Consider the following 16,146-nt stretch of genomic DNA (forward strand, 5'->3'; position numbering starts at 1 on the left):
AGCCAACATGATGAAACCCCGTCTCTATTAAAAACACAAAAAATTAGCCAGATGTGGTGGTGGGCGCCTGTAATCCCAGCTACTCAGGAGGCTAAAGCAGGAGAATCGCTTGAACCCGGGAGGCGGAGGGTTGCAGTGAGCCGAGATCATGCCATTGCACTCCAGCCTGGCAACAAGAGTGAAACTCCGTCTCAAAAAATAATAATAAAATAACAACTTTGTGGGGGTGCTTGTAAGGATTTAATCCACAGGTAAAAGAACCCAACCCAGTGCATGGTACACAGTAGACACTAAATAAACAGTAGTTCTTCATGATCAGTGCTTCTCAATCTTAATAAACTCATACTCTTTGATAAACACATATACCTGACACTCTTCCCCACTCCTGGAGACTTACATCTAGGGGGAACTCCCTACCAAGCCCTCGCTGAAAACTCTGCAGCAGGTTATTTTCTCCTAAACCATATCCTGGGAAAATCTTGATTGGTTATTAAGCAACATTAGATTCCAAGGTCACCTTGTTCAGGAAATGTTGGGCTAAGCTGGTTTCTTTGCTGAAGAACTTCCAAAATCCTATAATATGTTGAGTTATACTATAAACCTCTCAAGTAAATACAGTATGCAGTGCTTCTCAAACTTCCTTGTGGGTGCAACACTTTTGGGGCGAGTATCAGACTTTGTCTCAAGGAACACTCTTGTAAAACTCTAGTTAGTGGTCCCCACACCTGGTTGTGCATCACCTTCTGGGGTTACTATCTGAGTAAATGCATTGTTTAGAAATGCTTCCTGGGTAATGCCCACACATCCAGTCCATAGATCAGCATTTAAAGGCAACTGTCCTAGATTCCAGCATGCTTCCAGATGGCAAATCCTACATCGGTTCTATAGGATTTAATTTAGGGGGAGAAAGCTACGATTTTTTTTTAAAAAAAAACCTATTCAGCTTGTGCCAGGTGCATCAATTGATAAGTTTGAATAAGATATTCATTACCATCTCAATGTAATTGTTGAAAGTAAGTGGCAATATTAAACTCTGTTTTGCTTCTTAATTTGAAGCTTATGAAGATGACAGATTATGTAAGTCTGATCAATATCATTCTACTTACTTCAAATAGACATGATGAATTTAAATGAAAGCAAAACAGCTCACAACTCTCTTCACAAATGATGGAACATTTCACCTTAGCTGTTCTATAGCAACAATTTGGCCCTCACCACTCCAATAATTACATGTAATAAATTGTGAAAGAATGAGCAAAGCAAGTCGTTTGTGTGAATGTCTGGGGTTCTTTCAGAAAGGAATAAAACTTTTAAAGAAATGTCAAGATCAAGGCAATGCCATTACTCTATTAAATTATTACAATATAATATATTATGCAGTTACTTTGTGAGGAAAATGCTTCCCTTTGGCTTTGTACACAATCCTGGGAAATGAAACTGCTGGCATTTATTAACAGAAAGCTTTCTGAGTTTTGTCATTAAGTATGATACAAATACCACTATTTCAAAGGTGCTAGACTGGTTTTGTTATTCTCTCGGAAGGTGAATTTGTTCTACAGTCTCACTGCTTCTGGGGACGTGTATCCTTCATTGAGGGGCTCACAATCTTGTCAGCAAACAGACTTTACATCAAGGGTGCAGTCTGCATCTAAATGGAAATACCTATTTGATGACCTTGTATGTCAATGTACCTTTGCTTGTTGGAATGCCAGAGGTGGTGATAAGGGGAAGGGGCCTGTTGTGGCAATGGGGAAAAAGAGGAACAAAGTGGAGCATACATTTAAACATTAAGTCGGAAATGAGGTGGGGAGAAAGATGTGAGGTTCATGTATTTGTAGGAAGTCCAGGATATTGCCTTCTTTTCAAAGCAAGGCTGGGTAACTGCTTTCATGCAAGTAGAGCTAGAGATTATTTCTAAAGAATCCATTAATGACCAGGCAGATTCAGAGCCTAGAACATAAGAGGCTCTAGACCATAGGGGCTAAGATAGCTGGTTAGCATATTGGAGCAGGTATTAAACTAATGGAAGGTCAAGTACACTCAGGGAAAGGTGCTGGATTTTTCATGTAACAGTTCCAGCACAGTTTGATCACCGAGGCTGAGCCAGGAGAAGCACCTGGCTCTGTCCCTTCATTTCACACTTGACGCTTTAGCCCAGGTTAGGGATGAAGAGGAATGGTCTGCAGGGCTGGACTCCCATTCAGCACATCACACTCTCAGCCTCCAACCACAAGCAGCAAAATTTACCTTGCTGCATGGCTACCTGTTGAATACATTTTTGCCAGTATCTTCTTACTTTGTCTAATCTGTGTGATCAGATGAATAAAGTTATTTGCCTACATATATACCAAGTTTAATGTTAACAAAAAATACAAAAGATTAATCTTATGCTTAATGTTACTCATCTCCATTAAGGTGGTGTTTAGCAACCAGGCATGGATGCTAAGAAGTTAGTGTGTAAAACTAAAACCAACATTGCTTTGACACATCCAAACGAAGTGTTTAGACTTTGTCTTGCTTTGGGAATTCCCCAGTGTCTATAAGCAGCCCCAATGTTGACGGCTTACTGAAAACACAAACAACAGTAACAAGACCACAGCTACAATTGTACAGGGCTCCTCTGATGGGTTCTCCTCTTCAAGTGTGCGTTTGGGGACCAAAGAAAAAGCACAACAGGTCTTCCCCTTCCTCTTTCCTTAACATTTGACTATTAAGAAAACGACAGCTGGATTCTTTGGCTCTGTCACTAATTTCTGTTTGGGCAGATCATAAACCTTTGTAAGTTTCAGTTTCTATAGAGCAAGGGACAACTAGATTATCTTTAAAGATTTCTTTCGGGCTTTTATATTTGATAATTCTATGATTTTCTATAAATGAGAGACCACTAACATCAAAGGCATTTGGAGTGGGGGAAGCTTAGAAAGCATAGAACATGCACATTTTAAGTAAGGGTGTGTGTGTTGAGAAGAGGTAGGAGGGGCAAAGAGGAAGGAAAAGTAGCAGCAGCCTGGCAGGGTGGCCTTTCCCCGGTGGCCTGAACGGCACATCCCTTCTCTCACCACCTGGTGGAGCTAGCGCCTCACCGTGCAGCCATAGATCAAACCCCTCGTGTTTCAAGGGGTTGTAAAATCAATTTACGGGTGGCAACGAGAATTTTAAAAAAGAGGAGGAAGAAATAGAACCTAACACAAAATACCACAGTGCATCACACATAATGCAGGTGTCGTTTTTCAAAATTTAACTTCCCCATTATATATAGCATATATGCAAGTGTATATCAGGGCATAATGTACAGTATTTTTCTTTGGTTCATGATAAAAAATGGTTTGAAAAACACCACCTTGCTCATTCTTCTGCAACAGGATGGCAGCTCTGGGAAGGTCTAGGTCTTTATCCATCTCTTTCCCTTGCTCTCCTTCTCCTCATCCCCTCCCCTTCCCCTAGAGCCTCTTTCCCTAGATGGGTCTACCTACCAACCTACCTGCCTGACTACCCACCCCACCTACCTATCCACCCTCCCCCTGTCATTGTCTCCCTCCTGCTCTCCTGCTTCCCTCCTTCTCTATCTCTTCCTTTCTCCTTATTATCTGCCCACTTTACAGTTTTCTCACTTATGCTCTATCCACCTAGCTCTCTCTCCTCCTTTCCTTTTTTCTCTCCCCACATTTCTGACTTGCACTATCCCTGCCCACCACCTCTCCTTTCTCTTCCCTCAGTCTTACAGACATGGCTGTGATAAGACCCAGCCTACCTGAGAGTGTGACAGTGGGACCTCTCTCTGCTTTCCATGACCCAGTATGGTGCCCCACTCCCAAACCCCCTATTGCCTCTCAACCTCCCTGCTAGACTTCACCACTTTTCGCCCTTGCAGGGCTGTTGTTCAAACTTTATTCCATCATCAAGGAAGCCATCCCTGCCTGTAAAAATCTCACCCCTTTCTTAAATTATATCTCAAATGCCCCCTTCTCCATGAGGCCTTTCCTACTCTCCAACTGAGGCTATTTTCTTTGTGCTCCACTTGTGCCCACCTCCACCCTTATCACAGACAGGTATGTCATTCTCAGAACTCAGAGGGCAGATGCTGGGTTTGATCACAGAGTACCAGCTTCATCTTCAGTCTAGCACACCTTCGGCCCAAAGGAGGAACTCTGGGAAGATGAACAAAATGTGGCTGTGGTTCACTTGCTCATTGAGGTGCCCCTCCCTAAATTCCCCAGCGTCGATTTTACCCCTGCTGCTCACCCCTCACTGCTCCTGGCTGACCCTGGCCTGGCCAGTGCTCTCAGCTCAGCCTCACACATCTCTGGTCCTGCTCCTGCAGGGAAGGGAACACCAGGCTGGAAGGGCAGTGGCTGGTGGCCAAGGCCAAATCTAATAGCTTCCAGCCAAGCCTAGAGGGAGGGAGTGTGCAGAAGGGACATCCAACCTTGGTGGTTGGTCCCTGATTTGAAAATCTAGACCTTGCTGAAAACTGATTTATTTCAGGTAATTGTTGTATGGGTGTGGCACAAGAATGACATAGCTCTGGGAGAAATGGGTAGAAATATTCATCAAATTCTAAGATCCACATGGAAGCTGGTTAACTATGAATTAAACCAGCCAGATGTGACAGCCACCAATGGTGGTCTAGGGAGTGAGAGAAGGGGAGGGAGTGCTGAAATGGGAGACCAAGCCCTGGAATCTAACACCTGACCTTTAAGGAAAGGGGAGGGGCACACACGGCTCCTCTGGGCCTGTCTCTTTGTCTGTACATGGAGAGGGTTGCACTTGATGGTTGAGAGGACCCTCTGAGCCCTGGGAGTAGAGATTTTATTAAAATGTTATTGCTCAGACTCACATATGACCCTATCTCCAAAAAACTGAAAAGGAAGAAGTTCAGATTTAACAGAAGGTGATGAGCATTTTAAAGAAAAAGCTGTCCACACCAAAGTTGGAAATCTAATAATCAGCAAGCTGAAAACAAATTATTTTCTTGAATTACAAGTTGTATGCTAGGCAAAATGGGAAGACTGCATTAACAAAATCATTACTGTCTGGGGATCTACTAATGGAATATATTCTCCTGTCTGAGTGCTCCAGAAATGCTAACAAAATGCAATCAAAATAGGTCTAAGTCTTGTGTAGATAAGTAAATTTCATGATCTGTATAGTTATTTCTGTAGGAAAGAGATGTAGTGCAAAATGGGGAGAGTGGAGGGCAAAACGAAGCATCATTCTACTTCAATCTCTAGTTTGTGTTAAAGCCACTGTTTGCAGGTATTAAATTCTACATATTAAATTGTTCTTTAAAGAAGTTTTGGTGCTGGGGAATTTCCCCATTCAATACCTATAAAGACAAAGGTCCTTGAGACAGATCACACACACACACACACACACACACACACACACACACACACACACAGCAAGAGAGAGAACTAATTCGGTTGCAATTTTTCAAAGTGACACCATTTAGACAGATCAATACTATCTAGCTAAGATATGTATTCACCACATAACCCTTGGTCTAGGTGCTAATTTTCTAGTGACTTAGCTAATTAAGTTAGCAAGGTCGTGTCAATCTCAATCCCTTTCTCTCTCAATCTCTCAATCTCCCAATATCCTTTCCTCCTGCTCTCCCTTCCATAGGCTCTTTCCGAATTACAGGCAGATAACCTGAGCTATGCACTAGAAATGAGAGGTGCATGTTTCTGTTAGACAGTGCTTAATTGCAACTTTGGGATAATACAAACAATTGGGGTTAAAAAGCACCCTTTGAGTTTTTTTCATATTGAGAAGTGACAACTTCAGAGAAGTATTTCTGAAGGATAAATAAGTATTAGGACAACTGTATGGTCCACCCAGTAAGAAGCTTCCAAGAAACTCCTTCATGTAGAAATTAAGTTATTTTGCTCTTCCAGATGGTGCTTGGAGTGATGGGGTAAAAAATCATACCTAATGGTTTGCTCTGTCTTGAGACTTTTACAAACAAAAGATTAAATTATGACTTGAATGGTATTAGCCACAAGTCTGCAAATATTAATTTTATTTTTAATTTGTTCATCCATGCATTCACCTACCAAACAAATATTTACTCAATGTTTACTTATGTGCCAGGTACCTGATTACGCAGTGAAAGATGTTCTCCCCTCTAAGCTGTCCTTTAGAGTTTACAATTCCTGCATTTTCTAAGTTGGCTAACTGCCATTTTATCTCTTATTTATTAGAGATTTTAGAGGTGTTATGTTTTCCTCATTAATCAAAATTTGTATGACACAAGTAGAAAGCATATATTATGAGTACAGTAAAGACAGCCCACAGATCCTGTAGGAAATTAATATGAAGCTTGATTTTCTTAGATGTTTCCTTAAATTATGGATAATTTAAACCATTAATTTATTTTTGGTCAATAGCTTTCTAAATGCACTACAGTTATTTGCCTTTAGTGCAGAACATATTCATGACTCAGGGTTACCACTAATGCTAAGTATGCTATGCTGTAACACAGTGACTGTATTGGGCTCTATAGTGGGATATAGAATGGTTTGCACCAATGCTGAGTAGCCCTTGACCATCATGAGTTTTTTTTTTTTTTTTTGGGGGGGGGCGTCTATTGCCTATTGTTTTTGCAGTTTGTCTTCTTTAGACAGCTGCTGGTATCCCACTACTCACTCACGTTCTTGATTCTTATTTGCTGTTTCTAAATTGCTGTGGGCTTACAAACAATATGATCAAGAGGTAAAGTGGTTGTCAGGGAGGATAGAAAGATGCTTCTAGGAAAAGACAAGAACTTAATTTTTGTGACATCTCTTCTGGTTGTTGAGCGGCTAGTTGTTATTTTCTTTTTCTTTCTTCGTAATGTTCTAACTCGATAATATGTGCTGGGTAGCTGTTTTCTTGATAGTTGGATTTCTTCCTCAATTTATAGCATGCGAGATTCTCTATGGTTTAATTTGATTTTTTAAAAGGATTTCTTAGAACTATGTATTGTAACTGGTAGGTAGATTTTCAGCTATTTAGAAAACTACAAAACTGTTTACCATGGCTTAGCAGTGATATCATGATAGAATGAGAGGCATGATTATGTTAGCTATTTTGTTACACGTGGTCAATTTGGAAATGTATATTCATTCCCCTTATCAAATGATTGGCAAATGTAGGGCTCCCAGGAAGTGCGTGCTGTGATCTCTAGGCTTCCATAGTTAGTCAATTTGCTAAGAACATGGGGAAAGTGAGACTTGTTAACTAAATCCCAGAGACCATAAGTCAGAAAAGTAAGGTAACATGACTTACCGTTTGCCAGTCCAATGTCTTCTCAGATATCCTGAGGGAGATGGGATGATACTGAGCTGGGCTCAGATGATGGAATTTGGGATCAATGGTCAAATAGTTTTATTGGGATCTTATCAATGATAAGCATGAGGACATGATATTCCTATATCTGGAAATTTCCAGACAAACCTAATGGATAGTGTTAAAATTTATGATTAAAAAACAAAAGACTGGGAACTTTTATCACATATTCCAGAAAGTCAAACGGTTATTTTTCTCCCTAGAGCTTATTGCTTTAATAATCTGACAAGGTTTGCATGTCATGGGAGCTACACACATTATGTTCCTTTAAACTGATCCCATCTGATGACATACCAGGAATTAATAACCAGGAGGTGATGAGAGAGGAGTGATCTCCCCCCCTTATCTGGACCTATTACAGCCCAGGATCATTTTACACCCAATCTTGCTTGCCTCTTGGTTATTCTTAGCACAGGGCTATTCTGGAGCTGAGACATCGAATATGGCAGCCACTTGCTACTTGTGGTCTATTTAAATCTAAATCTATTAAAATTAAATAAAATTGAAAATTCAGTTCCTTAGTAGCACTAGCCACATTTCATGTGTTCATTAGCCACCATATCTGCATATTGGACACTGCAGATATAGAACATTTCCATCATTGCAGAAGGCTCCATGGGACAGTGCTGTTCTGGAGTCTTGCCTCAGGGTGGCTGCTACACCTGTACACACGGCCCCTCTATCTCCAGCAAGCCTACACAACTCAGTAAATGCCTCGGCTAGCCTGACGTAGCACTGCTCTGCAGCAGGGTCCTGAGAGCTCTAAGACTTTATGCCAATGTTCCTTTTTGTGCCTTGAGATTCTCTCTATTTGTATTTTGGAAACACAGTTATTTCTACTGGTTGGTTGTGTAACTAATCATGCCAATTTTTTTGCTGATCCTCTGTTAACCATGGAGCATATTGTTTTGTATGCTGTGGGAAAGATTCTTCAATCAAGTTGGAAACAATGACTTGTGAAATTTCAGGGCCCTACGATTCTACTTATTCCAACAAAACAGAGTATCAGTTGATGTCCTTCCCTCCAAACTAGAAATGTGAGATAAAATGAGGATGGAGGAAATATTTAGATTGACAGAAAACTTCAATGGAATTCAAAACCCAAAGACCACAAGGTGGAATGGTTAGCTGCAGATGAATTCTAATGTCAGGATTTCCCACAAGATTTAATGAGGAGAAGCTACTTTTATTTCTTCAAAGCCTGGTATTCATTCTGGCTCAATAAATGAGAATGTTGAGGAGAGATGGGGAGGAGCACAGCTGAATACGTGACTTCAGTCTCCACTAGGACTTTTCGACAATTACAGAGAAAGGGGAGTGAGTAAGAAAGAAGTCTGACAGCAACTGCCTTAGAAAACTGACCAGATAAGATTCACCAATTGCCTTTGATCCACTTCTTGGGAACCCTGTTGTCCGGTTTTTACGGCCTAAGTGTGCACCTCTAAGACCCTCCACAAACCTACTTGTTATGGAAATCGTAGATCTCTTGGATGTTGCCAAAGATGATATGCTCTTTATTGAGGATCCCAGGGGGGATCTCCTCCACACCACTGGTCATTTCCCACAGGTAGGTCTGTAAGACAGTAACAGTTTCATCACTGGCAAGCCTGGCATGCCATATAAAATACAGACAAAATAAACAGGCACTCAAACTTGTGGGGCAAGACTCAAACTGTAAATGCATGTAGAGTTTAAAAAGTGATGTGTTAAGTAAACATAAGAGAAATAAATAAAACCTGAATATTTCATTATCCTGAACTTTAGCAAAAAAAGTGATGTGTTAAGTAAACATAAGAGAAATAAATAAAACCTGAATATTTCATTATCCTGAACTTTAGCAAGAACACAAACTCCACAGTCTCTTGTTATTTATGAAATGTGTGTAAATTTGAGTATGGGGGGTCAGGATGCAGATTTTCAGACCCAATTTAAGTTCACTGACTGTGTCATGGTTTTATTTTGAACTGAAGTGCCTTATACACTTCTTTTTCCTGGGTCTAGCTCCAGTCTGAGAAAAGTTTAAACTTTCTTTTCAAAAGTACTTTAAACTCTCTGCAATTATTGTTGACTTTAGGAGAAAGATTTCCTCTGGCTGGCTTTTTAATTCATTACTCTCTGGGAGAAGACCAACAGCACCAAATTCCAATTGAGGACTTGATGCTGGCAAGGATGTCATTTTTCCGATATAGCTGTGAACGGACTACTGGAAGACTCACCTCTAAGCACTCATGTAAATCCCTTACATAAGCCTTCTCTGTCTGGAGTAGTTCAGCCATAATAAATCTAGAAGGAAACAAATGGGCTTTTAGTTGGTTATAGATATAATGTCTCTCCTCCTTCAAACTTCACTTCCCCACCCCGGCATGTATGATATTCTTAAATGTCCTATTTTTCTACTTCATCAACAGGTCTTTTCCTTTCTTCAAAATTCCTTCCCTTTCCTACAGGTATCTTCCTATGATACTTGTGATCCTTCCTGACCATTGGCCCTGCATCCCTTTAGCAGGTTTGTGCTCAGCTAGGTCCATATTCTTTCTCTTTTCCACCCCAGTCCTACTACTAATACTTGTGATTCTGTGGTGATATTCATGTGAGTACAGGCAGGCAGGACTGTTCATATATTCTGTCTCACCAACTAGATAGCTTGAATCTCAGTTTTCCACATTTCGCTTACAGCTCCCAGAATGATTTCTGTTCAGTAGAGTTTGTAGATGTATACCAAAGCAGTTCTTGGTACCATAACAAACCAGGTTTCAAAGTCCAGAAAAGATATCCAATACACCGAGATCAGGGGTTAGCAATTTTTCTATAAAGAGTCAGATAATAAATCTCTGTGGACAATTCAGTCTCTGTCACAACCACTCAACCTTGCTGTTGTCATGTGAAAGGAGCCATAGACAATGTGTTTTAAAAAAAAAAAAAAAGTAAGTGTGGCTGTGTTCCAATAAAACCATTTATGGACACTAAAAGTTGAATTTTATCTAATTTTCACACGTTATAAAACATTCTTCTTCTTTTGATAATTCTTCCAACTATTTAAAACTATAAAAGGTAATTTTTAGTTCATAGACTATATCAAATAGTTGGCAGGTCAGATTTGGTCTATGTTTGCTGACCTCTGATCTAGATTATCCTTTTAGCTATTTGTTCAATACATTTCCAATGGGACTTGTTTACAGCATCAACGGATGTATAGAAAACTGAACATGGAACCATAAGCACAGTACAAATCAGTAATAAATGACTGCTTCTCAGTCCCCCACAAAGAGAAGTGTGTGTTATGTATCTTTAAAGAGAGGGTTCTCCTCCTCCCTGGGCCTCTAAATAATACAACGTGCTTAGGCAATTGTTAAACTTATGATACATGGCCTCGTTGTGGTATATTCTATATTTTTCTGTTCTTTGATTTTAACTCTATTGGTAGAGTAAAAAGTGCATAAGCTTTGGAGTCAGACAGATAGGAACTGAATTACAACCAGAGGTAGGACTTGCCTCTCCAGGTCTCGTCTCCTTACTTATAAAATAGCTGATCACACAGAATTGCTGCAAGTATTAAACAAGATCACGTAAGCAACATGCCGAGTGCATGGTAGGTGCTCAGGAAACATTCCATGATTAAATGAGCTGTAGATTGCTATGAAATTAGGACAGAAGGGAGATCAGAAGGAAAATAAACTGACAGGCTTTGAAAACTTGCCTTTGATTTTACTGCCTTAGGTTTTCTAGAATTGTTCTTTTGTTCCCATCTGCTTCCTGCAGTTTTACCTGTCTTTCTTCATAATTTAGCTCTGCTATCACCACCCCATTTTGTTTTATTTTCCACCCATCCTTTAATCTCTTCTGCCTATTTGTTGTCACAGAAGGAACCAAGGAGGAAGATCTGGCCAGGTGTAGTCCCCTCATCCCCCTCCCAGATATGGGCTGAATTATGACCCCCCTGAAATTCATATGCTGAAGCCTTAACCTCCAATACCTCAGATTTTGATCTTATTTGGAAACAGTATCACTGTAGTAGTGGAGTAGAGTGGCCCCTGGATCTAACGACTGATGTCCTTATAAAATGAGGAATTTTTCACACAGGCATATATTCTGGGATTATGTCACATGAGCACGGAAACAGCCATCTACAAGCTATCAAGGAGAGAGGCCTGGAACAGACCCTCCCCTCACTGCCTTCAGAAGGAATCAACCCTGCTGACACCTTGATTTTAGGCTTCTAGCCCCCAGAGCCGTGAGACAATACAATTCTGCTCTTCAAACAACCCAACTTGTGGTACTTGGTTACAGCAGTCCTAACAAACAAATCCACTCCCCATATGAACAAGCTCTGACTTCATAGAGCAGCTTTAGTTTCTTCAGCTCCAAGGAACCTGTGGTCCTACGTCATCTTGATAAAATAAACTACATAGGGCTTCTTAATTTTAGGACATACTATTTTTTTTCTAGTAATTCCCAAACAGAGTGTCAAAATATTCTTCATAAACTCCTCCAGAAATCTCTGGATATGTGTTACTTTGTAACCCCAGCATAAAGGAATTAGTGTCAAGAAATGGTTTATGAGATGGGCACGGTTCATTGCTTACCCTGTCCAATGCCCTGTAATTCTTGATTAGAGTGAAATGTTGGTAGACAACTCCCTACCAAACAACCAAAGAAGAAAAATGTGTTTTGCCTACCTGGAGTCAGGACGTTTCTGAAAGTGGTGCTGAGATACTTAGGGAGCAAAGCAGGAATCTATTGATAAGTTGGTTCCAGCTTGCTAAATGAATTCTGGTCCCTATTCATTTTTATTCTGAGAAAACAGAATTCAATTTATAAAAACCTAAGCTACTTCAGATTCTTCCAAAATGTTAGAATCTCAGCAACCTCTACTCTCTTCTTGCCTATTTTCCTCTGCCTCATCTCCTCATGGGCTATTGCTGACCTAGGAGTAAACTTAGGTGGCAGCTTTACATTCTAACATCTACGGGTCACTCACTGGACCAATTTCCAAGCACCTTTTTCTTCCTTTTGAAATCTGAATACCTAGATCAAGTCAGGGCAGGGACCATCTGATACTGGAATGCCTCCTAAAGCATGCCTTATTTTCTTCTGGCCCAACGGTGTATATCTGAACTTCAAGTAAAGAAATCGACGTTACAGTCCTTATTTGTTTTGCGATTTTAAATAATGTCCTGCCCTTCCCTCAAGGTTTTAATTTCTATATCCAATTATGTTCCATAAGATTTTCTTTTCCTTCCTTTTTTATTTTGAGATGGAGTCTTGCTCTGTCACCCAGGCTGGAGTGCAATGGAGCAATTTTGGCTTGTGGCAACCTCTGCCTCCTGGGTTCAAGGGATTCTCATGTCTCAGCCTCCTAAGTAGCTGGGATTACAGGTGCACACCACCATGCCTGGTTAAGTTTTGTATTACTTTTTTTTTTTTTTTTTTTTTTAGCAAAGACAGGTTTCTGCCATGTTGGCCAGGCTGGTGTCGAACTCCTGGCTTCAGGTGATCTGCCCACCTCAGCCTCCCAAAGTTACAGGCATGAGCCACTGTGCCCTGCCTGACTATAAGCTTTTCTTGATCAATAATTACATTATCTTCATTATTCTCTAGTCCCTTGATTCATACAAGAGAGTATAAAATACTTCTTATTGTCACGGAGCATACAATCTAGCTTAGGAATTGGTTGAATAAGTAAAATGGGAATTGGTACAGAAAAGAAGTAAAGGAGTTCATAAACGGTTGGGCCAATGACAGTGGGGGTTGTAGATAAAGGATTTATAGAGGCATAGGATATGAGCTGGATTTTAAAGAATCAATAAGACTTACAGAGAGCAAAATAAAACCAAACAGGAAAAAAAGGAAGGGAAACGAAAGGGAAAATAACAAAGAGAAAGGAGAGCATTCTCTCTCTCTCTCTTTTTTTTTTTTTTTTTTTTGAGACATAGTTTTGCTCTGTCCGCCAGGCTGGAGTGCAGTGGCGCAATCTCTGCCTCCCAGGCTCAAGCAATTCTCCTGCCTCAGCCTCCCAAGTAGCTGGGATTACAGGCGTGTGCTACCACGTCCAGCTAATTTTTGTATTTTTAGTAGAGACAGGGTTTCACCATGTTGGCCAGGCCGGTCTCAAACTCCTGACCTCAGGTGATCCGACTGCCTCGGCCTCCCAAAGTGGTAGGATTACAGATGTGAGCCACTGCACCCGGCTAGCAGAGCATTCTCAATTATATACAATTTATTCTTAGACCTGAGAGGAGTCAGTGAAAATGATCTGACTGAAGGGTGTGATCTGAACTAGAAAGTATTTTGAAGTAAAATTGACTTAGATGAGACCAAAGGATAGTACCTTGAGGATTTTTATCGTTATTCTGGGGGTTGTAGCAAACCATTTACAATTTGAAGCTGGTGACAGACATAATGGAAAGAAATCAAAGAATGTTGAAGAGTCAAAGCTAGATTAAATTCTGGCTTCATTGCTCACCATCTGTGTGGTTTGGGGAAAGTTACTTGACTTTTCTAGGTCTTATTATATGTAAAATGGGAATAATCTTAGCTGCCTGAGAGAACTGATAGAAAGATACAAAGAGAAAATGTGTGTAAAGGCACTTTATGTAATGTTTAGGACATAAAAAGTGTAGGTGCTGGTGGCAGGAGAGTATTGGTATTAGCAATAATAAAATGTACTCCAGAAAGGTAAACCTGGCATCGCTGTGCAGGTGAATTGGGCAGGGACCAGCAGCAGGAAAACTGTGGGAAGTTTTTGCAAATAATCTAGAAAAAACTAGAAGATTAGTGACACTACTGATGGCAATTAGAAAATCAGAAGAGAGAGGCTGGGCACGGTGGCTCATGCCTATAATCCCAGCACTTTGGGTGGCTGAGGTGGGCAGATCACTTGAGGTCAGGAGTCTGAGACCAGCCTGGTCAACATGGTGAAACCCTGTTTCTATTCAAAATACAAAAATTAGCTAGGCATGGTGGTGCACACCTGTAATCCCAGCTACTTGGGAGGCTGAGGCAGGAGAATTGCTTGAACCCAGGAGGTGGAGATTGCAGTGAGCTGAGATCATGCCACTGCATTCCAGCCTGGGTGACACTGGGAGACTCTGTCCCAAAAAATAAAAAAAAATTAAAAATGTTAAAAAAAGAAAATCAGAAAGGAGAATAAAATTTGGAGGAGATGAAAAAAATATTTGATTTGTTCCATGTTGAGTTTTGACATTGTGAAGTACAATGTGATGATCTATGAGGAAGGTTTTGTCTAGGAAGTTGCTAATAAATGAAGATAATTCAGGTGAAGGACAGACGGGAGAGACTTCAAAGCCTTCAGAGGGAACTCATATTCTCAATGCAAACGTTATGTCTGTCCATCCCAATCCCTGTAGGTGGCCACGAGGACATATTAAGCTATCCAAAGGGACAAGTGGCGGTGAAAGCCCACCACAGTCATGGCGAGCCAGCTAGCGCGGCGGAAGCCAACACGTACTCTTTCTTCCGGGCTGACTTCCGCTTCTCTTCATTGACTTCGTGGTTGGCGTCCCGCAGCTTGACCTCCCGATCCGAAAGGCTTGCTGGGATAATATCCAGCTCCAGGTCCTTATTATCCTGCACATGGAGGGATCACAAAGGTCACCTTGTGATGCTTTGGGAAAGCAACTCAATCGAGTTGAGGGAGGTGGTAAAAGGGGGAAAAAAGGATATAATGGAGAAGGATAAAAACATGAGGGATCTTACAGACTCATACCCAGAAGCACTGTTCTTCATGGGATCATTATTGTGTTTTCAAATAAGAGAGAAATAAAATGTTCAGGTCAAATGTTTAGGGTAAATATCCACAGTAAGAAAAAACAATAAACACATTTGATAATTATGTGTCTATTTCCCCAAGGCCTTTGGTCCTAATTAAATCTAAACACATTCATAAATTGGTCTACGACTGATTCTTAACCATTTAAAATAGATGTGAAACAAAAACACATAAAGATATAAAACATCTTTCATTTGTCAAAAGAAAATAATCAAACCAAATATATTTATTTAAACAAGCAATTTCCCTTGGAAATAGAAAGCTAAATAACAGAACAATAACTGAACTTTCTCATTGCTCATCCCTACTAATTTTAACCACCATTTGGTATTTATATATGATGGAACTTCCTAGATAAAAACTCACAGATTAAAGCCTGGGGGAGACATTAACTCTCTCAACTTTAGGTGGTTTGGCCACTTCACTCTCCAGGCTGCTCTGCTTCAGATCATGAGCCTATTTGAAGATTTAAGAATTAGACATCCTAGGATTAAATTGCCAGGCTGTATTAAGCTCTTAATTCACAGGTTACTAACCCCTAGTATAAAGAAGAGATTAAAAGTTCATCTTCCCTGGTTCATGGCAAATTGTACCTCTGTTCTGTTGAAATGTCAAATAATCCTTGTACAAATTGCACCCCTTATTCTTGAAAGAGCACTATTATATATACTGGGCACTCTAATCATTTGCCGATTAACATAATTGGGTGGAAGATGGTACTTATGAAGTTAAGATAAAGCTTTTCGTTCTCAAAATCTATACAGAGAAAAACTCTGTTCTGTAGCAATAGGCCCCACTACTGTCCAGTTGATTTTGTAATGTATAGAGTACTCATCACAGGGGACTGGAGGTTAAAGGATCAGCAATATCCACCCAGCACTCCCCACTAGAAAAGCCACACGAGGCAGGTGCTCTAGGGGTCAACAGCTCAGAAGAACTGCTCTGGAAACATGCTTTTCTTCCATGGTGATGAGGGCAGTGGTGCTCAGGGAAATGAGAAGGGAGGATGTCCCAAAGGGCAATACCCC

The 16,146-nt window shown here is 40.5% G+C and overlaps 1 protein-coding gene across 26 annotated transcripts in view; it reads right to left on the reverse strand.

The window, feature by feature from the left end:
• The window catches only part of LOC105470260 (kalirin RhoGEF kinase), a 700,354-nt gene that overhangs the window by 255,752 nt on the left and 428,456 nt on the right, over positions 1 to 16,146 (reverse strand). For all 26 annotated transcript variants that reach the window (XM_071089172.1, XM_071089152.1, XM_071089145.1 and 23 more), the window contains exons 23-25: positions 14,798 to 14,916; positions 9,546 to 9,612; positions 8,793 to 8,902 (exon numbers count right to left, since the gene is read on the reverse strand). In XM_071089172.1, coding sequence (XP_070945273.1) covers positions 8,793 to 8,902; positions 9,546 to 9,612; positions 14,798 to 14,916 — 296 coding nt within the window. The remainder of the gene's footprint in view (positions 1 to 8,792; positions 8,903 to 9,545; positions 9,613 to 14,797; positions 14,917 to 16,146) is intronic.

The sequence above is a fragment of the Macaca nemestrina genome, chromosome 2 (genome assembly GCF_043159975.1).
Source record: "Macaca nemestrina isolate mMacNem1 chromosome 2, mMacNem.hap1, whole genome shotgun sequence".
NCBI lineage: Eukaryota > Metazoa > Chordata > Mammalia > Primates > Cercopithecidae > Macaca > Macaca nemestrina.